Source organism: Aedes albopictus, chromosome 3 (assembly GCF_035046485.1).
Source record: "Aedes albopictus strain Foshan chromosome 3, AalbF5, whole genome shotgun sequence".
Lineage (NCBI taxonomy): Eukaryota > Metazoa > Arthropoda > Insecta > Diptera > Culicidae > Aedes > Aedes albopictus.
Genome location: NC_085138.1, coordinates 354,346,993 through 354,370,288, shown reverse-complemented (window position 1 = coordinate 354,370,288; position 23,296 = coordinate 354,346,993). Strand labels below are relative to the sequence as shown.

Sequence of the window (23,296 nt, the reverse complement as noted above, 5' to 3'; positions counted from 1 at the left end):
TCTGATGCGCATGGGTATAAGACTCTAAATGAGTGAAAGAGATGATAACTATTCAAAAGTAAAAGAAAACAGACTGTGGAATTACATTACGGCTTTCTACATAAATGTTTTTCTATCTCATTATTTGATCTGATTCAAACATTTTTATTCAGTGAGACGGTAAAACGCTGATAGTATCTGGGTTCGATTCCTAATTGAAGCTAGAGTCTTTTCGTATGGGTGAATCCATAAATGAAATTGCTTTCATTGCTTAATGCATGGCTCGCGTTACACAATCGATGAACCCTCTTCTTCCACTTGGAGAAAATCATTGGAAGGAATCCAGTCTCAGGGAAAATCCTGAGAGAAATTCTAGGAGTAATATCGAAAACAATGTCCCAAAAAGAAATCCTTGAAGGAATCTTGGAAGAAATCTTTGGAGCAATCCCAGAAAGAACTGAGGTTGAATACCTGTAAGAATCTCATATCTCATCTCAAGAAGTTCATACGAAAAACTTAGAGGAATTCTTGAGCAAACTCCGGAAGGAATCTCTAACTCAATTAATCCTGGATGAAATTCCTGCAGGAAGGATTTCCTGAAGAAAATCCAGGAAGAATTTTGAAAATAAAAATCCCCACAGGTATTCCGAGAGAAACTCCCGGTAGTTGATGCGAAGCTGCCACAGGATAGGCAAGGATAATTGTGATTATACAAATCTGGAGCAGTCATCAAACAATCAACATCAAGCCGTTGGACGTCGTTGGAGCAACAAAAATAGACCATGACGTGGATATACATCGATAATCTTGGTGAGAATGTTTCATGCTTCTTATTTTATTATAATATACATTATTCAACTATATTTTTCACAAATCTCGGAGCGTTTGGTACGGTATGTCCACGCATCCTTCCTCCCCTGTAGATTCGAGAAGTGAATCGATGTTAAACGGAAGTTTATGCAAGTCGAATCATTTCAAAGAATCGTCTCTGCGGTAAACGCTACGCAGTAGGCCTGGCCGCTTTGACGCTTGTGTCATATCTTTGATATGCTGCAAGCATCAATATTGACAAGAAAAATAATTGGGCGTAATCTAACCCGATTATTTTCCAGGATGCTTTCTTGTACTGGCTGCGTATGTGTTAGATTAGATTAGATTAGACAGGTATTCCGAGAGAAACTCCAGGAAAAAGTCTGAAACATTGAAGGAACACCTGGTGGAATGTCAGAATAAATCTCGAGAAGATTTCCAGAAGAAATCCTGGAAGAAGTCGAAGTCTCTGAAGAAATCCGTAAATAAATCCCGGGAGAAAAGGATCACTGAGAGAATTATTTAAAATATCTCGAGAGAAATACCGAAAAAATACCGGAAAATATTTCTAAAGGCATCCTTGAAAGGATCCAGACGGGATCCTCAAAGGAATCGTTATATGTATCACTGGGGGAAAATTCTAAAGAATGCTGCAAGGAATCCCGGAAGAAATCAATAAAAGATTCTCAAAAGGAATCCCGGGAAAAGTCATATTGGGAAGAATTTCTGAAGAAAAGCAGAGAAATATCAATGAAAAAACCCCGGATTTGAATCATTGAGATTATCATGTGAGTAATCCCTGAGAGAACTACTGGATGAATCTAGAGAAGAATCCTTGGAGCATCCCATGAACAATCCTGCTTAGCAATCCCAATCATGAATCTCTTCTAATACAATGGAATAATTCGTGAAAGAATCCTGGAAGGAATCCCAGGAAAATCTTTAAAAAAAAATCCTTCATGGAATGCCGGAAAACATTTCTGAAGAAATCCCGAAAAAATCTCTAAGGGAATCAAGGGAGAATCCTTGAAAGCATTCATGAAATAATCTTAGGAGGAATCCCTAAGGAAGCTCGGGAGAAATTCGTTAAGGAATCTCTGAATCAATCCCAGAGAACTTTGAAAGAATCCGGAAAGAATCCGTCTTGTCCCGATTAAGACACTTCTTAATATGCCATTACATTTATTCCTAGGAAAGAATCCCTGAAAGATTCTCAAGAGAAATAACTGCAGGAATTGCGTAAAGAATCACTGAACAATTCTATAGGAGAAACCGTCAAATAAGCATGGAAGAAATCCCTGGAGTAAGTCTGAGAAGAATCTTGATGGAATTTCGATCTAATACAAATAGAAACCAGGACGGAGTCCCAGGAGAAATCTCTAAAGAAATACTTGGGGAATCGATAGACATGGAGAATTTTCCGATTAACGAAAAATTTTCCCCGACTGGAACGGGAATCGAACCCGCACTCCGAGGCTTACGCCTAGACGACTGACTCCGCTAACCGCACGGCTACGAAGCCCTGGAAAGAATCCTAAGAGAAATCCTTAAGTAAATCGCTGAAGATATTTCAGAAAAAGCAGGAAGAAATCTCTGAAAAAATCCCGGAGGCAATGTTTATCGGAAACCCAGTAGGATCCCTGACATGACTTCTGGAAGCAATTAGAAACAATTTCAACTCTTTTTTATCGTGATTCTTTGTAATATGCTGCTGCCAACGTGATGCATTAGGAAGGTTAATGATGGTTTCTTGTTTTTTTTTCTTTTTACTATCATTTCTTTCATTTTCTCGCAATGTATGGCATGTTCAGAAAAACTAAAGCTTTCACATAGCAAACAATTTAGTTAGAAGTTAAAAGCCTTCTAACTAAATTGTTTGAAAAGATCGACATTTGTTTCGAAATACGCTAACGATGAGGCTTTAGGTTTCTTAGGAGCTATTAGTTTGAGCTCCTCTGGTATACCTTTAGCAAATTCGGAAACTGCATTGGCAATACTTACTTACATCAACTCCTGCGAGTTCTCTATGCCCTTGGAAATTCCTTTAGGATTTTCCCAGGCGAATCTTTGGGAGACTATCCAGGTAGGGTATGTGTGCCATCATTAATCTCATGCTCCCATATTCATCCTATTCGAAAACAAGCGAATCCGGCACCGAATGATTCCGTTCTTTTTGTTTTCATGGGTGCTCACTTCTAACAAAAAATACAAAAATATTAAACAAAACAAACAGCGCTTCAATCCTTTGTTTTTCGTAGGATGAAAATGGGAGCCACATGCTTAAGAAGGGAACAAATACCCTAATTCCTTTGTGAATTTCTTCGGCAATCGTTTGGAAACTGCTTTGCCAATTCTTTTAGGAATTGATGCAGCGATTCTTATGGAAAGTTCTTCCACAATTCTTATAAGAAATTATTTGTAATTTAACTAACAGTATCTTTGGAATTATCTAATCTAATCTAATCTAATCTAATCTAATACATACGCAGCCAGTACAAGAAAGCATCCTGGAAAATAATCAGGTTAGATTACGCCTGATTATTTTTCTTGTCAATATTGAGGCTTGTGGCATATTGAAAATATGACACAAGCGTCAAAGCGGCCAGGCCTACTGCGCAGTATTTACCGCAAAGATGATTCTTGGAAATGCCTCGACTTATTTTATTACATTTTGTGTCGAAACAATTCTAGAATCTACAGGGGTGGAAGGATGCGTGGACATACCGTACCAAACGCTCCATAATGTACGAAATTGAATATGATTGAAATATAATTATTATAGCAAAGGTAGTTAAGATTCAAAATAAAATAATATATGTTGGAAAGATCTCACCAATCTGTTGAATAATGCTCGTTGTCCAATGGTATGCTTGACGAACTTCCAAGGAATGAAGAAGTAAAAACGTATGAGAAAATCACTTCACAGAACCGATATTTTCGTAGTCATAAAGTAATTGGAAGGCACGCTGAAACCTTCAAATGGTCGTCCGAAAATCTAAAATGCACTCCGATATAAAAACGTCACGCGAAGAGAAAAATGGACCACACGCCACCACCTTTTTTTGGTTTTCTCAAAATTTGTAAATTCACGATCTTATTTCTGTTGAAACTGGCACTGAAACTCCTAACAGTATCTTTGGAATTACCGAAAAAAGTTTCATTACTTTAGAAATTTCTTTAATTTTTTTTTAATTCAATCGGTAACACTTTGTGAATTGGACTGGCATTTCTTGTTAAGATTTTCTTCGCCAATTTATTTTAGAATTTCTTTAGCAATGCCTTTGGGAATTGCTTTGCTATTTCATGTGGTTTTCTTCTGCTATTGCGCCGGTATCGATAATTTCTTTGGATTTCCTTTAGGCATTTACTTCGATAAATTCTTCAGCTTTTTTTTGGAAAAATCTTCAAAAATCGTTTGAGAATTGATTAATTGGTAGTTCCTTAAAAAAAATTATCCAATGATTCCTATTGGAACTCCTTCGACAATTTCGTAGGCAATTGCTTTGCGACAATTCTTTCTGCATTTTTTTTTAATTTTCCAGTCAATATGTTGGGAATTTCTTTCACAGATTCGCTTTGGAATTCTAGAATTTAGAAATTCCGCAGTAAATCGTTTGGAAATCGATCCACCAATTTCTTTAAGATTTTCTTCGGAAACTCCTTTGAAGTTACCTTCATCAATTTCTTAGTGATTTCTTTTAGCAATTGGCCAACTCCTCTTTGGAAATGTCTTCGACAATTCCTCTGGAAATTAATTAGGCAAACGTCAGCAATGAACTCGGCTAATTCCTTAATTTTTTTTTTATTTTTCATTTTTTTTCGACAATTATTTTTTATGAGAATTCCTTTTAAAATGTCTTCGTCAACTCTACTGGAAAATATGAGAATTGATTAGACAATTTCTTTTGGTTTTTCTGCAGCAATTTCTGGGAGTTCTTTCGACAATTGGGTTGTTTAGTGAATAACATATTCCCATTTTCTTTAGCGTGATCGAAAGAGCTCATTTTTCTGAGCATAAGGTTAAATAAAAAAACCGTTTTAATTTCCGTAGATAGAATGACAGTTCAATCGATAGTTCGCCCGAACATTTTTTTTCCCATACAAACTTTAAATGCATTTTAAAAATAGTTCCCGGCCGCCAAAAATGATGAAATTTTGGATTTCGACTAATTTTTGGATGGAGATTCCGATACCCTCAAAGAACCCAATTCTTTTGGGATTTTTTGGCCCTCCTTTAGGAAAATGCTCTAACGAAACGGATAGCTGGATAATCGATCCATAGATACAACTTACGCGAAGATTAAGCACATTTCTTTGAAATTCTTTTGTGAGATCAACTGCCTTCAACCGCTGGGGATGAATTTATTCTATTTTAACGGAAGTACGGAAGTACTGTTGACGTAAATCAAGTATGTGAATTTTGTTGAAGATTTCATGATCATGCAAATGATGTCAGATTTAATGCAGAAACATAAATTTTCCGGGTAAGTATTTATACCGGATGGCAAAAATACCTACCTTTAGGCGTTTAATATGGGGCATTTTGTATAGCTTATAGCTATAGCTTACTAACCCTCATTTTATTATTAAATACGAAATACAAAATTATTAAATTATGGATTGATAAATATTACTTGGATTTTGATAACGTAGTTCAATAGAAATCTCTGCGTTATATGATTAAAAAAATGTTTGCAGTTTTTTGAGTTATACATGATATTCTTGAAAAGAATCAATAAAAAGTGATAAACTTTTCCCAATTTACGACACTAAACATTTCCCCAATTTTTTCAGGCTGTTCTAATTTTAACTACATTGTGATTTAATGGAAAACTCGAAATGAAAAGATCGACTTAGATTCGAGAAAGACCATCCTGAACATTTGCAACTGATTTCTGATACACTCATTAAATAAGGAAATTGTCCTTAGGCTCTTTCAGCGTTACCCTTGCCCACGCAGTAGACAAAACAGTACAGCGTAGGAATAGTAAATTAAGAAAAAAGTTTTAAAGATTTTCGCAACGATGTCTGTTGGGATTTCTACTCCAATTTACTTGCATGCAGTGCCTTTGGAAACAACGTTATCCCTTTGGGAAAATTCCTTTCGGAAATATTTCTATCAAACTCCTCTGGGAATTACTTCGGGTTTTCCACTGGCAAATTGGGAATTTATCCGGCAATGTCTCTGATATTTTCCTTGGCAATTCTTTTAGAAATTTTTTCCACAATTAATTTGAAAATTTTTGCAACAATTTGTATGAGAAATAATGCAGCAATTCCTATAGGATTTTCTTTGGCACATTATGAATTCCTACAGTAATGAATTGTGGGAATATTTCAGCAATGTCTTTCTGATTTGCTTCGAAAATTGCTTTGGAAATTCTTGCAGAAATTTCTTTAACATTTTTTTTCGGACTGAATTAGGCAATAGGAGGCAATCAGTGAAGTACTCGATTGAAAGTAGTGAGCTGGATTTTTGTATGGTGAGATGTTCAATTCTCTATTTTTGCAATGAATTGGTGCAAACAGCGTGGGTTATATGATTTCTTGGCTAATTTGATGCTGTTTGAGCAAAAGTTTGGGTAACTTTGTTGTTGTATTATTTATTTAATGCAAGTTCAACAACATAGTTACCCAAACTTTTGCTCAAACAGCATCAAATTAGTCAAGAAATCATAATACATACCCACGCTGTTTGCACCACTCCATTGCAGAAATGGAGAATTGATCATCTCACCAATCCAGCTCACAACTTTCAATCTAGTACATCACTGATTGCCTCCTATTCTTAAGATGACTCCTTCGATTATTTGTGTGACAATTCCATTGGGAATCATGTCTTTAGTCATTTCATCTAAACTTTTTTCGTGAATCTCTTCGGAAATTTCTTTAGGAAATTCTTAGACAAATGGGTTCCAGATTATTCAATAATCGAAATTTCGATCGAAATCTACACCCAAAAATGAATTGTCATTTTATACTCAAAAATTAAATTGTATTGTTTATTTGACTACAACAAATGCATTGGAACGCAATAAAATCGTGTTATACTCAGAAAAATTAGCTTTTTCGAATAGGCTGTAAAACAGCAATATATTATTCCCCAAACAACTTAATTCCCTTGGAATTTCTCAGGTAATAGCGCTTCTGGAAATTCTTCCGGTAATTCTTTTATAAAATGAATTTCAAAAACTTGTCCGCTGAAATGCCGAAGGAATTTCCTACAACAATTGAACAAAAGATTTTTCAAACAGAATAGCCCAGAATTTTCAAAAATAATTCCCGAAGAAACTTATAAAGATATTTCTGAAGGAATTACCGAAGGTATTGCTGGTTCAAATATTGATTTTTTTATGCACTTCGACAATCACATTACATATTTCTGGGCTCGGGCACAGTTGCCGACATCATTTTTATAAATGCCACATTTCACAAACTTTCCACAAGAAGAAATACACAAACCTGCATAGCTGCAGCAGCATGTGCGAGAAAAAAAGAGAGGCAATTGAATCGAAAAGTTGTCAGTTGGATTGGAATCTAAAAAAAAATCCGAGAAAGAACCTGACGAATCACGCACCACGTGCTAATCTGTGACAGATTATATGTATAACCCATTAAAAACCATAAGAAATTTCCAGGAAAAGAAACCATAAGCAAGCTTCCATTGAAATAATTGATACATTTTTTTGGAAATAAATTTGAAAACCACTTCCTAGTCTAAAAAAAATTTAGCTAGAATACTTTTTAGATTCTTTCTCTTAGTACTCGAAGACACATTACAGCTTCCGCTCGATAACTGGGCTTTGACGACAATTCAGTTAGCGAGCGCCGCTCGATAACTGGACTGAGCTCCCGGAGCCGGAGGCTATTGTTATATTTTGTTTTGTTTACTGATTTGCAAAATGTGAGGTTAAATTTCGTTTATTTTTGACAGACAACTGCTTTTTAACTGGACTGGTCCAGTTATCGAGCGCCCAGTTAAAAAGCAGTCCAGTTAAACAGCAGTCAGTTATCGAGTGGATGCTGTACAACTTATATCCCGGACAGACATGTGATACGAGTGTGATACACGTATTTATAACCTATAACTTATAAGTATTGGATACATTGTAAGATTTTAGTGGATATCCTCGATGATGAATTCATTGCAATTTTTGGCTTATCTGATAAAGCTCTTATAAGAGTTTTCTTGCAATTCTTTTGAAATTTAACATGGGGATTGGAAACAAGAGTCCCGGATGACCTGCTGGTTCGAGTTATGACAATAGGCTCTGTCTGTATCAATCGATAGACTCACTAAATCGCTCATCCAGTATTCTATTTCGGTCAGATAGTGGGAAGACCTTCTGGTGTTCTTATTCTCGGAGGAGCATTGAGAAACATCCGTAAAAACTTGTTTAGAACTTTTTGGGGTTTTCAGATGGTGGGTTTAGGCGCAGCTGTTCTCCATTCTGGTATGCCATGTTCAATCACTGGAAGGATGATCTTTTCTTTTGTTCTTCTTGTCTTGTCGACGGGAGGATTAAAGCCTGGAACACATAGCGTCCGTTCCGTCGAGGTTTGTGTTTGACAGTTTTCCCATGGGAAATCAGGCCGAACATTTCAATAGGTCCTATCTGCATTTGAGAGGCTCTCTTTATTCACTTTCTCTTTCAATTATTGCAATGTAATGGTACACTTTTCAACTACTTTTGCAGTACAAATCAAAAGACGATTGATTTGATCAACGTTCTATGCCAGGAGATAATCATAATTCAAATGAACAGCTGAGATATTAACAAAAGAGAGGGAAACCAAAGAGAGCCTCTTTTCTGCAGATTGGACCTTTAGACATGTTTGGCCTGAAATGTGTCAAACTACTGTCACGCACACGCAAACGTATGCATTGTGTGGGGCACTTAAGTGCCTTTAGCAAGATGTAACATTTTATAACCGTATTGTCAATTTTCTGTCGGAACACAAGTTTGCCATCCCAGGTTCAACCAAAATAATCGGTCAAATTGCACCATTCCACAGTTAAACCACTATGGATGATTTAACAATCCTCAGCCGGAGCAAGTCTAAGAGATTAGGAATGGGGTAACTGGTAAATCTGTTTTTGCTGCCTTTTGCAGACTACCCAGACCGAAAGAAATCATAAACCACATGATAACAGTTCCCTAGCCGTTGAGCAAACCTTGCATCTTTTGTTGGATTCTCGACAATCTCGACAATAATGCTTCTGCACAGTTTCACTATTGACTTCAGGAAAAAGCTAGGATCCATCCAAGCACTATGTTTTTCCAATACCGTTAAGCCTATTTAACACTCTACCTCCAAAAACAGAATAATCTATTATTAGTTTTTTCGTGATTCAAACTTTCATATTTATGATTTGTGCTAACGTAAGAACAACCCGGCATTTAAACGATCGTAATTTCTTCCGTTTTGTTTATAAACAACCTGCGGTGCGACTGACTGGAGGAACAGTCGAAAATTCTGGAGCAACATTTGAAAAGGGCCCAAGAGGTCTTGTGTCTTTTTTTGAAAACGCTCCGTAGGGCATAACAGCAGCCCGCCCACGCAAATGAACACCGTTATCCGAAAGATCGATGTTTGCTCTATTTGATAACGGTCTTAGTTTTTGTGAATAAGCTGATGGGGGCTCAGGAGCGACGTGTGAAGTCATTGTTTACCAATGCTTGTATGCCCTTTTCAAATGTTGCTCCAGAATTGTTTAGCTTCGTTCACACCTTCTTCTTTGACATTTGACAACATAAAAAAATACCTAAAAAATCTCACGATGTAACCGAAAATATCCTATACATTTTTTTGGCACACGTAAATGTTTTTGCCTTTATTCGTGTAGATTGTCAAAACAAAATGTTTCATGCTTATAAAGGATATCGACTATTACACCTCGTAACAAGTAGCAATAATAAATATTTCATCACATACAAAATTCATACTCTATCGTCTTCCTTCTCCAAAAAAGCCAATCGACCCTTCTCGTATGGCACGCTACATCAGTGCAGTCGCCGATTTTTGTTGACATTCGTGAAAACCACAGTGAAAAATATTTTAAGCGAAAAAAAGTGCCACCGTATTTGGAAATCCCGGGAAAGATTGTGTTCTGATTGTCGAAAACATCCGCCAGCCGGTGCTGCCACTGACCGACTGACTGAATACGAACGATGGAGGTTTGCCGAACGTGTATGAATGCCAACCGGGATGAGTTTCACCAGCAGCTCGTTCCGATCTATTCGAAGCTGGACGATGCCTTCATAGCGAACATCATCATGGAGTGCACTGCCATTCAGGTGAGCTCGGTTTAAATATTCAAAGTTATTAGCTAATTTCGGGGGAGTTTGGATAATCTGGCAAAATTTGGTCAATCATGAAGGCAGGGATTAATATTTTAAAATTCCAAGTTAATTTTTTATTGCATCCAAATTTTGATTTTTGATAGGTGTCACAAGTGTGTTGCTAGCAAAAGGGCCTATTCACCGAAGCTGTGCAACAAAAAATGTACACGGAGGAAATAAATGGGAATGAATCTGCTCATGAATCTCAGTTCATGAACATCAAATTAGGCTGACCATCCGTCCCGTATTTAACGGGACAACAAAATTTTCAAACATTTGTTACTGGAGCATAGTTAATGTTTTTTACTCAATTATTCGTTCTTTCTAGCTGAAATAGCATTATTTACAACATGCAGTTCTGTTTTTGGACACTGATTTGCTTTTCATTGAGTTTCCGAAATGTGTCCCGTATTTAAACGGGACAAATCTGGTCAGCCTACATCAAATCAGTGCTGTTTCTAGGATTTGGTTGGTCGGCATTCCCTTTTTCATGTGATTGCCATCCAATCTCATAATGACAAACTATTACCAAAATGCGGTGCGATCGTATCGATTTTGAATCAACATGGACTATAAGCTATAAGCACACAAGTTTTGCCATGCTGAAATATAAAAAAAACGAAAAAAAACAGTAAAATCCACAAACGTTTAGCGGGTTTTACCGTTTTATTATTATTATTATTTTTTTGATATTTCGGCTTGGCAATACTAGTGTTCCATCAGAAAAATCTCCCAGGATTTCCTTTCCAGATCCCTGCAGAACTTGTGCAGAGATTTTTTTAGAAGTTCTTCCAAAAATTGCACAAAAAATCAGGCCAAACATTTCAATAAGTCCTAAGTCCAGATGAGAGGCTCTCTTTAAGTCTCCTCTCTTTCGATTAAAACGTGCTTGCATTTATAAATTTTGATTTACTTTTTGCGTCTGAAGGTAGACTAAACAATCCTTTTCCGATATACACATTACAAATTATCGAAATGTCCACTGTAACATCGTAATAATCAAAAGAGAGTCGGAACAAAGAGAGCCTCTCTTTTGCAGATTGGACCTTTAGACATGTTTGTCGCCAAATACTAAAGAATTGTTTAAGGAATCCCTGAAAGAAATTTCTTAACAAATCCCTGAAGAATTGTCTTAAGAAATCCCTAAAAAAAACTTTGGGAGATTCCTACCCGGATAAAAACTAACCATAGGGTGTATGGTGAAAACCATTTTTGCACCATACAGTGTACCAGCTACAATCAAGTGTATTGTGATGAAATGGTTCGCTATACTATACATTTACATTGGATTTTTATGTAACAATATATTATACTGTTTTTCTTACGTTTGAACCATTCACTTTTCCGAAACATTATTTTTCCGTGAATTTTTAATTATTTCTGGTGTTCGATTTGAATAGGTCGTATGTTTGCTGTGATTCATATGCAGATTCGACCTATTCAAATCGAACACCAGATTTATTCAGTTTAACATTTTTTCCGTGCTTTGTTTTGTTGATGTTTGTGACTTTTTTGATGTAAAGGAAAGCTTTCATAGGAAAGAGAAAAAAGTGAATAAGTTGAAACATCAATTGAAAATCAATAACATGTTTAAATCAGTGGTAAACCAAATGTCCTATTCTAAGAACTGCAGGTCCAAGCAGGGGTCCAAGAGATATGGCGGGCTAGGTGTGTAGAGTGCGATGAGAGAAATACGAATGTAGGCCAACCCGTAATGATGCAGGTCAGATTACCGTAAATCAGTGGATGAGTTCAACACTATTATTTCTGTATTTGCATTTAGGGGAATTTTCTCCTCTTCTCTCATGTGAACTTGCCTTCGACCACAATCGAATCAAATGCGATTGACAAACTTTATCTTTAACGTAGAGCCATCTTTAACACATGGACTGGACTGAACACTGAAATGACTTTTAATATAGGTTCGTCTGCGGGTTCGCTTTTTAACATAACTTATACTTGAATCGAACTTGACAGTTTTCTCATGAGTTGTTATGTATTTCCGTGTATTTCAAACTTTGGTCAAACTGGAGCCCATGCTGGAGCCTCAATATTGCAATAACGCTGCACGCTGTAATGATACTTATGTACCTCGTCACCCACTTCATGCAACTATCCCGAATAAAAAATACAGTAGAAAAACCGAACGTTATATTGTAACAGTACTATTTAGAACCATATTTTTACAATAGACACCACTGTAAAAATAAAAATACAAAAACAATAAGATGTAATGTTGGATACCATACCGTGAATTGTAAATAAGATTTTTACATTATATTATACAGGTTGTTAAGTATCGTAACAATATAAAAAAATATTTTTCTCCATATATATTTTTTTGCAAAACCATACATTTTATTGTTAATGAATTGTTCAAAATACTGATACGTGGGTTTAAATATACCGTACATTGTATGGTACATGAATGGTTTCAAACAATAAAATGTACCGTAAATAAATTGTTTTTAATTGTAATTTCACTACTGGTTATACATTTAATCAAATGGTTTTGGAATGGTTCTCTTTTGTTATGTTGAATTGTTTTACATTACATAAACCATATATTGTTATATTATCTTGCCATTTTCCTCCTGTTAATGGCATCTAAGGCTTATTAGATTTATTAGAATGCGCTTTGGGAATTCCCAGAGCGTTTTGGATAACCCTTCATATATAGGATCGCCCACGTCTAAGTCTGAGTAGTCTCTGATTGCATTAACAGTTGAAGCTTAGGCTCCCATTCCCCACCAGCCAGATAATCGGGTTTCGCAAACTAAGCATTATTTGTGGCAACACTTTGAGCGGCATGATGGAACTATGCCGAGCGCGCTAAGTGTTATTAGACCACTAATGTAGTTGCATGAAGTGGGTGACGAGGTACATAAGTATCATTACAGCGTGCTTAACCGTTATTGCAATATTGAGGCACCAGTTTGACTAAAGTTTGAAATACATAACAACTCATGAGATAACTGTCAAGTTCGATTCAAATATAAGTTAGGTTAAAAAGCGAACCCGCAGATGAACCTATATCAAAAGTCATTTCAGTGTTCAGTCCAGTCCATATGTTAAAGATGGCTCTACGTCAAAGATAAAGTTTGTCAACCGCATTTGATTCGATTGTGGTCGAAGGCAAGTTCACATGAACTCCCCTAAATGCAAATACAGAAAGAATAGTGTTGAACTAGGTGCTGCGGATAGAAACGGTTTTATTTCTCAAGCTAGCCAACACACACCAACACACTCCCGTCATACAGCTTGTAAACACGCACGAGCGTTCAATTTTCTTGCAAACACCTCTCTGAGCGCAGTTGTCAAACATGCCGTCGCGACGCTGTTCGGAAATGGTAAACATGATCAATCCACCATTATTCCAATTTTGTTGTCGTGTTCAAAGTTTATTATTTTCCATTCGCGATGGAAATTTGGAAGGATAGTTGTTACAAAATTAGCTAAAATGGGCTCAAAACAATGTTTATTCTTCTCCTCGCTTTCCAACGGATTGATAGCGGCAAATGGAGATATCGTGACAACAGTTTTGATTATATCCGCAGCACCTAGATATCAATACTTTTCAAACAAGCACACAGGTACAACAAGGTTTAACATAACCTCTATCTTCAATGTTTGGCTCCCAATGTTTGGCTCCCGCTGAGAGAGCATATTGAGTCAGTCCGCGACACTCAGGTGTTGAAGTGTTGAACTCATCTACTGATTTACGGTAATCTGACCTGCATCTTTCCGGGTTGGCCTACATTGCATTAGTATTTCTCTCATCGCACTCTACACACCTAGCCCGCCCTCGAGCCCGCCATATCTCTTGGACCCCTGCTTGGATCTGCAGTTCTTAGGGCATCTGGTTTACCACTGATTTAAACATGTTATTGGCATTAACCCTTTGGAGCCGGAGGGGTCATATATGACCCCGGCGATGAAACCGAGCATAACAAACGTGTTCGACACCAGCGAGGTTGCGTCAACAGCGGCGAAAAAATCGATTCCAAAAGGTTAAATTGATGTTTCAACTTATTCACTTTTTTTCTTTCCTTTCCTTTGCATCAAAAAAGTCACAAACATCAACAAAACAAAGCACGGAAAAAATCTTAAACTGAATAAATCTGGTGTTCGATTTGAATAGGCCGAATCTGCATAGGAATCACAGCAAACATACGATCTATTCAAATCGAACACCAGAAATAATTAAAAATTCACGGAAAAATAATGTTTCGGAAAAGTGAATGGTTCAAACGTAAGAAAAACAGTATAATATATTGTTACATAAAAATCCAATGTAAATGTATAGTATAGCGAACCATTTCATTACAATACACTTTATTGTAGCTGGTACACTGTATGGTGCAGGAATGGTTTTCACCATACACCCTATGGTTAGTTTTTATCCGGGACATTAGTGGTCTAATAATACTTAGCTTACAAAAGAGAACCATTCCAAAACCATTTAATTAAATGTATAACCAGTAGTGAAACTACTATTGAAAACATACATGGTACATTTTATTGTTTGAAACCATATGTGTACCATACAATGTACGGTTTATTAAAACCCACGTATCAGTATTTATAACAATTCATTTACAATATAATGTATGGTTTTGCAAAAAAATATATATGGAGAAAAATATTTTTTTATATTGTTACGATACTTAACCACCCGTATAGTATATTGTAAAAATCTTATTTACAATATACTGTATTGGGTTCTACATTATATTTTATTGTTTTTGTATTTTTATTTTTACAGTGGTGTCTATTGTAAAAATATGGTTTTAAATAGTACTGTTACAATACAACGTTCGGTTTTTCTACTGTATTTTTTATTCGGGTAGGGATTCCTTTGGAAATTATTAGAAAAATTTCCTGAGGAATTTCTGAACAAAAAATCCTGAGCAATTTATCCCTGGAGCAATTCTAGGAAAATACTTGAAGAAACTCTGCAATTCCAAGGAAAAAGAGCTTTAAAATATTCTGAGTGATTTCTGGAAACATCCATATGCAGAAATTTCTGAAGGAATCTCTTAAAAATGTCTGTAGAAATCCCTGCAGAAATCGCAGACAAGGGTACCTACTGGTTGAATTCTTGAGAAAGTCCCTCAAATTGAAGGGATGTGTACTACCTGGAAAAACCTGGAAAATCGGGAATCCTCCGGGAATTTTATTTTACAGGGAAAACCATGGAATACCCATAGAAATTTCATAAACATTGGGTCGAATGAATAAAAAGTAGCGAACTTTACTACTTGTAGATTTTCTCAGAAGTAGAGTAGAATTTACTACATTTGTATGAAAAAAATGTTCTCGATTAAGTGTTGTTATTGTATCCATATAAAAAATCGGCTACATTTCTTTCCAGAAATTTCGTCAGGGTTCCTCTGGATTTTTTTGAAAATATCTTTTGAAATGCCTTCCAGGATTTACCACAAGACTCCTATCGCATTTTTTCAGGCCATTTGTCCTGATATTCCTTTTTGAATTCCCTTCGGTGATTCTTCCAGTTGCTACCAGGATTTTTCCAAGATTCTAGCATTTGTCTCCAGAATTGTTCCTTGAGAATCTTCCAAGATTCCTAAAATCCGACCGATTTCTCCTGGATTTTTTTTTGCGGGGATCATACAGAATTTCTTTCAGAGGTTTTCCCGGTTTTGCTCCCAGTTTCCGTAGGATTTATTCCGAAATCTCAACAAGAGTTTCTCTCAAGAAATATCGCAGATGTTGTCGCGGATGTGCTATAAGAGTTTCTTTCGGGATTCCTTTTGAAGCCGCGATTCCAATGTTCCTTTTGGGACTCCTCCAGGGGATCTTCTCGGGATTTCTGCGAACGTTGCTATAGAAATTATTCCTGGAATTTCCATCAGAACTCCTCCAAAGGTTTTAAGGACTTTTACACTAATTTTCTGCAGGCATTCCTTCAGTATTTCACAAAGTTTCTCCTGTAATTTCTTCAAGAAATAACCGATAGATTTCTTCTAGAGTTTCTCCTTGAATTTCTACAGAAGTTTCAGCTGAGATATTTCTTAAAGGTTCTCGCAGGATTTTTTTTTAGGTTTCACCTGATATTTCTCTTGGAGTTTCTCCTGGGATTTCTATTCAGGAGTTTCCTTCCGGTTTTGATTCGGGGATGTCTCCAAGATGTCTCTCAGTTTTTCTAAATTTACCCTGATCTCCTAAGATGTTTTTTCTGAGTGTCTTCTGGAATTTCTGCAGGAGCTACTGCTGTTATTTTTCATGGAGTTCTTCCCGTGATTCCTTTCAGAGCTTTTCCCAAGCTTTTACTCGTAATTGTTTACCAGATTTCTTGCAGTGATCCACCTGAGATTTTTTCGTTACTGATTTTCTCCAGACCAGAATTTGACCCGAGATTCTGGATGCTCTTTTCGGAATTTCGTTAATAGTTGCTTCCGGAGTTCTTGCGGGATTTTTTCAAGGAGTTTTCTCAGAATGTCTTCTGGGATAACTTAAGAGATTTTTTGTAAGAAATTCCCGAAAAATATATGAAATTTTGCGAAAAACTCCGCAAAGACTCATTGGAGAAATATCGAGAGGAACTTCGAAGGAAAACCTGAGACATCTCTAAAAAAAGTTCTGGGAGTAGTCCGAGGAGGAACTAACTATTAAGGAAATTTAAAGAGGAACTCTGGAAAACTCTAAGAGAAATCCCGGGAAGAACTACGGGCGAAAGCCCGCGAGGAAATCCAAGAGACATATTGGAAAACTCTTTGGGAGAAATCCCAGGAAGAACTTCTCCAAAAATCTCGAGAGAAACTGTTGGAAAACTATCCCAAAACCAGTAAGACAAATTCCTGGAAGAACTTTAGAAACTTTTTAGCAGAATCTCCGGGAGGAATCCAGCGAGAAACTATGTATGGAATCCCGGGGGTATATATACTCTTGTTATAAAGCCCCCGTGAAAAACTCCTGTTGAAATCCTGGGAAAAACTGTGGTAGAAATCCCAGGAACGACTATCAGAAATCCCGACAGAACACTAAAAAATCTCAGAAATAACTATTTATGGAAGTAAATCTTTGAGCAAATACGTAAAAACCTCAGGATAGGCGAGATGGATCTACACAGGTCTTAGCCGTGTCGAACGACAAACAGCAAAAAAACTCAGGATAAAGGGTATGTGTGCCATCAGTAATCTCACGCCCCCAAATTCATCCTATTCGAAAATAAGCGATTACGGCTCCGATTGATTCCATTCTTTTTATTTTCATGCGTACTCACTTCTAACAAAAAATACTAAAATAAGAAACAAAACAAACAGCGCTTCAATCCTTTGTTTTTCGTAGGATGAGAATGGGAGCCACATGCTTAATAAGGGAACCAATACCCTACATGGAAAAAAAAATTAAAGGATGAGTTGTGGTAGAAATCCAAAAAGAAATTTCGGACGGAATTCAAGGAAGAATCAAGGATAGAATTTCGAAATCTCAACATTGCTACACTACAAGCATACCCAGACAACCAGTCATCGTATAAGATGTTGCATAAGATGATAAAGTGGAGGCCATATGCGTGCATGCTTCCATTTAGGCGCATGTAAAATGTACGCATATCGCCTCCACTTTAACATCTTATACAACATCTTATACGATGACTGGTTGACTGGGTAGAGAACAGACATTCAAGTTCAGTTCAGTTCAAAACTGCATAAAGAATTTGATGATCATATGGTCTGTAGAATTACTAATTGGACTCCTAAATGTCTTTTTCCTGATTGTTTTTGTTCAGAATGGTTGAATGGCTTTGTAGGTGGAAATGTCAAAGCAAATTCTTGCAATAAACCCAAAAGAACTCTGGGAAAAATGTAGAAATATTGCTCAACCAAATTTTGTGTGATGTGCGAAAGTTTTGCCGAAAAGTTCTTTAAAAAAATCAAGAATTTGGTGGAATATGTATAGTTTTTAGAAGCATAATTTTTTTATAAAAACTGGCTAATTTTTAAAACCAAAACATTCAAAAAATTTTCCCTGGAAAAACCTGGAAAACTCAGGGAATTTTATTTTGTCTCATGAGTAGACACCTTGGTCATAAATTTCTGAGGAATTTTTCGAGGATTTTCTGAAGGAATCAAAACAAAACCCAGAAGTTCTGGACCCCTGAAGACATTCTCAAGAAAATTCCTTCTACAGGAAAATAACTAAAAAGGCCGCTATGCAATGAATAGATAGCGTCACAGTAAACTTGTATATTTGGCATAACTCCACTGCTGTCACAATGTTAATTGTTCATATACGGTGGCGCCTCTGTGTACATGCGGTGAACGCTAGAAAAGTTGGCTTCATTGATCCATTTCTGAAGGGGTTTATGCCCCTGGAAAAACTTCTGGAAGAAATGCTGCAGAAACAAAAACAAAATCATGGAGGAATGCTTTAGAAAATCACTGCTAAAATCTGAAAAAATGTGTTTTTGAAGAATTTTATGAAAGAATACGTGGACGAACTGGAGAACCCACAGACAATATTTCAAAAAATTCCTTGAAAAATGCTATGGAACAGATTCAAGATTTGAGAGAATTTTTGGAAAAAAAATCTAAAGAATCCTTGAAGGTCTGAATATCTCCAACAAATCAACCCATAAATCTCTTGGGAATTTCTAGAATAATTTTCAAATTATTGTCCAAGAAACTCCATGAACAGAAGGAACCTCGAAGAAATTCAAGCAATATTTACTGAAAATTATTTTGGTCTGCATTTCTAAAGGAAAATCGTAGAGGAATTTCTGTAAGAATCTCTTAACTGTAAGAATTTTTGAATAAATACCAAAGAAAAGCTCCTGCAGAAAATATTGACAATATTTCTGGAATTCCTTCAGATATGTTTGAAGAAATACATGAAGGAGTACAAGCATGAACTTCTGTAGCAATTTTCTTAGGAATTTCTAGAAGAACCTCTAAGGAATCCCAGTATGGATTTTTGAGGAAACCCGTAGACCAGATTCAAGATTATTCTTTGAGAAACTCCTAAATCTCTGGAGAAAACACTGGGGAAATTTCCAAAGAAATACATGGCCAAGAAAGCATTCTATATACATAGAGGGATCGTTTGAGTAATTCTTGCTGCAATCGTTCTAGGAAATCCAGTGTGAGAATCTTCTTTCTGAAAAATCCAGAATAATTTTGATAAATCCTGGCAGAATCCCTACAGGAATTTTCGGCGATGTCCCTGGAAGTAATTTTCTATGATTTTTCAGAAGAATTCTTGCTGAACTCATTGAAAGAATGTATTTGCCTCAATACTATAACTGCTAACAACTGTTATAAATCTTTAAAAGTATGTATGTATAACTTTTAAGAATTATGAAACTCTTCACTGAAATAAAAAAGGAAACATCTTTAAACAATTTTTTGATAATATTCAATCTTTTTCATAAAACACTCCCAGATTCACGAGAATGACGGTATGCCAGCCTACGTTTGTGCCGGGTGCATAGAAACGTTAAAGCTGTTAGTGGGCTTCGTAAAAACCGCTCGTGACTGTGACCGTCAGCTACGTAAGCTTTTCAAACCGGAAGCAACCCCGGGTCATAGCTTCCCTGCTGCCACTGCCGGCGGCGCCGCAAGTAGCACCAGCACTACCAATGATGTCGTAGCCTTGGAAAACGATACCGATGTGTTCCAATTTACTGAGATAAAAATTGAACCCATCGAAGGTTTTGTGGAGGAAAATGTGGAATGTTCTTACCAGGAGGAGGCCGCTGAAGCAAGCGAACCGAGTGGCGATGAGGAATCTCAAAGTTCGGATGATGGTGATAGCGAAAGCGATAGCGATTGGAAAGGAAGCGATGATGAACTGGTAGAGGAACTGCCGAAGAAGAAGCGTGGACGTAAGCCAAGGCCGAAACCAGCGAACACGGATGATAAGCCACTGCTCAACAAGCGGCGTTCCAAGCGAGATGATGATCTGGAAATGAACGATCATGAGCTGGAACTATACACGGTTATCCAGGTTCAACCCGGCAAGCATATTTGCTGCGGCTGTTTGCTGGTATTTGAGTCAGAACAAGAATTAGAGACTCATCGTAGTAGAGTTCACGTCCGAAGGCGAGAGCCCAAGGGTAAACCAACTACTAAAGTTCTCTGTGACGGTTGTCTCCGCAAGTACAAATCGAAGCGTCGCGTCAACTACCACAAAGAGCGCATTCGACAGTTGGAGATTATTTGGGAATGTAACAAGTGTAAGAACCGATTTAGTGAAGCGACCCGTCGACGTAACCACTCCAGGAAGCATCCGTACAAGAAAGGACCCAGCGCTTTGGTGGCTCCGATCAAAGAAGCGATCCAACAAGAACTCGGATGGATTTGCTGCGCACAGGCTTGCGGTCTGTCATTCCCAACGGAAAAGGAGATGGTTGACCATGCCCACAAAGCCCATCAAATCAACAAACAAGAAGCCGAACTGGAAGACCCCGCAGAAAAACCGATGCAGTGTCAGGTGTGCTACCGGAGGTTCTTGGACAAAAGCGGACTGATCAACCACCAGCAGCGGTTGTACAAGTTGCAGAAGTTCCAGTGTGCCCTGTGCGGACTACAGTTCAACAGCGGAGCCCGGCTAACGGAGCATGAACTGACTCATCAGAACGATAGGCCGTTCAAGTGCGACGTTTGCGACAAGAAGTTCACGCAGAAGGGCAATCTGAAGACGCACATGACGATCCATTCCAACGAGAAGCCGTTCCAGGTTCGTACATGGGTTAACCTAGGTCCTCGATTACAAAATTCAAAACTAATGTCTATTTACTTTCCATAACAGTGTACGGCTTGTGGAATGTCATTCCGACAGAAAGGCGGCCTTAAGGCTCACATGTCCAATCACATAGAGACTCCGCAGTTCAAGTGTGAGGTTTGTACCTTGTTCGAATAGTCAATGAATCGAACTTTACCGGGCCTTTACTTCATCTCTCAGGTTTGCTCGAAAATGTTCAAAGCAAAGCTGCATCTACGGTATCACATGCGAATTCACAACGGCGAGAAGAAGTTCCCATGTCGCTACTGCGAAAAAGCCTTCACTGACTTCACGAACAGAATGAGGCATGAAATGAGCCATACAGGTAAGGTTCAACAGAGGAAAACTTACGTTTAAGTTTTTCAAAAGTTTCTTTTTTCATTTTTCATAGGTATAAAACCGTACAAATGTCAATACTGTGACAAGTCGTTCATAAGAAAGCGTTTTCAGCTGGAACATGAAAGTACTCATACTGGTAAAGATATCCTAAACATTTAAATACTTCCCACAAATTTCAAACCCATTCAATCTTCTTCCGCTCCAACAGGCATTAAAATGTACAACTGCGCAGTGTGCCACCAGGGATTTGGACAGAAGAATTCCCTCAAAAAGCACATGCAAACCAATCATCCCACTTTCGAACCATCCGAAGATGGTGGTGGTGGACAGGGGAGCAGCAGAGCCAGCACCTATCACAATCAACCAGTTTCTCCGACAGCGAGCATCAGTAGCAATAGTAGCTCGTTGCCAGCGCACAATCAGCAGGCCATAATGCCACCGCAAACCCATCCCATCCCGTTGACCAATCAGCAGCACTTACAGTTTATGACGGCCTTCCAACAGCAGCCTCATTGAAATGTGTGATGATCAGTTTTTTACGTATCTTGAATAAACGATAATTATGACAAGAAGTCTACTTAATTTCTATTTTTACTTCCTTTTCTTCACTCTTTCAATTATATTAACTATCGTTTTGCACCATATTTCTTTTACTTAGCATAATTCCATTTGTAAGTGCCTCCGTCAGAACAACGACCCGCGGCTTCCTACTAAACAAGTTTTGCACGTACCTGACATATTCGATGATCTTGTCCAACTTCCTGGGGAGCGTCGATAGTCATCAGGACTTGGTTGCTGCTGGGTGTCGCCGTTCGCATAGACCTGCACAGGTCTGTGTGGACTAAGCCCAACACCTGCGTGGACGCTCTCTCCGCTGTTTTCGGAATCATCGGTGTCCGAGACAGCTTTTCTTCCCAGGCATGTTTCACAGCTCCACCGGATTCCACGATCTTTCAGCTTCAATCCCAGTCGTTATAGCTTTCTTTTATCCATTCTATTCATACTCGCCGGATCGCGGTGGCCGAATCGCCGGGGCCACTGATATTGACGCAGTTCGTTGTGTAGCTTCTTCTCGACTTGTATCACTGTTTCCACCACCTTCACACGATGCAGGCTTTGAGATCGTTTGCCCTTCACTTTCACTTGTCCCGATTGATCACAAATGTAATAGTCACTGCCAAAAATCACCATAAAGTCCATAGCAGCCAGCTTTCCCACAGAAATCAACCTGCTGTTCAACGGCGGCACAAAGAGTACTTCCGCACACTGGTACCACCTATGGTACCACTTCACTTCAGGAACGTTCTCTTCACTGAGCGAGATGAACACACTTCTGTCGTTGCTCATGAGGCTGCAGCCCCGCCTTCGGCAACCCAACAACTTTGCCTCTTCACTCCAACCATAAACAGCATCGAATTTTTCTCCGTGACCTGATCACTTTTCTTCCTGTGTTCTTCTCGCATTTCACTTTTATTTAGGGCCTGGAACCGCACATAGTTTCGCTTCATATGGCCCTTCTCCTTACAGCAGAATCACTCGATCTCGAATTTCTTTTGCCCTGCACTGTACGACTTCACGTCGCTCTTCTTCGCTTTGTTGGCTTCGCTGGACGCTCCGTGGTCAGATTGCTCCTACCTGCGTTCGTACTCGTCCAACACCTCGATAGTCAGATCTTTGTCCGGCTTGCTTTCCAGCGCCGTGACAAGCCCGCTGTACGAGTCCAGTTTGCTCCACAAAGAACTGATGTATATTCGACTGGCCAGTGGTTCTCTTGGATATGAAAGGTAATGTGGGATACTTTTGAAAGGATCAATTTTATGCCAGGACACAGAATGATCTATTGGAGTTTCAGGGCGAGGACTTACATGGAAAAGAAGGAATTCGTAATAGACTAGGGACCTCAAGAAAATGTCTAATGATTGCCAGGGATAAACACTTCAAGGTAAGCAAGTGTAGGCTTAAGGTTCAATCCTCGGTATATGGTAGGTAACGCTCCACTTGGTCTCTCTATCGTGTTCTCTGCGCTCCCCGCCTTTTTGTACCAACCAGATCAGTTGCAAACACCAGCTTTGCAGGGT

The 23,296-nt window shown here is 38.0% G+C and overlaps 1 protein-coding gene across 1 annotated transcript; it reads left to right on the top strand.

Annotated features, from left to right (window-relative positions):
• The first annotated feature begins 9,747 nt into the window (after positions 1-9,747).
• LOC109428944 (zinc finger protein 300-like) lies at positions 9,748-21,804 on the top strand. The gene is made up of 6 exons (XM_062859828.1): positions 9,748-10,088; positions 19,539-20,834; positions 20,907-20,996; positions 21,060-21,204; positions 21,271-21,354; positions 21,427-21,804. The coding sequence occupies exons 1-6, from the start codon at positions 9,963-9,965 to the stop codon at positions 21,732-21,734; spliced, it is 2,049 nt and encodes a 682-aa protein (XP_062715812.1). The 5' UTR covers positions 9,748-9,962; the 3' UTR covers positions 21,735-21,804.
• The last annotated feature ends 1,492 nt before the right edge of the window (positions 21,805-23,296 follow it).

What these genes read in the sequence shown, in the direction of transcription:
- LOC109428944 (XM_062859828.1), top strand. Translation starts at nt 9,963, where the DNA reads ATGGAGGTTTGCCGAACGTGTATGAATGCCAACCGGGATGAGTTTCAC. An exon ending in TGGAGTGCACTGCCATTCAG is followed by an intron (nt 10,089 to 19,538) that starts GTGAGCTCGGTT and finishes AAACACTCCCAG; the next exon opens with ATTCACGAGAATGACGGTAT. An exon ending in CTCCGCAGTTCAAGTGTGAG is followed by an intron (nt 20,997 to 21,059) that starts GTTTGTACCTTG and finishes TTCATCTCTCAG; the next exon opens with GTTTGCTCGAAAATGTTCAA.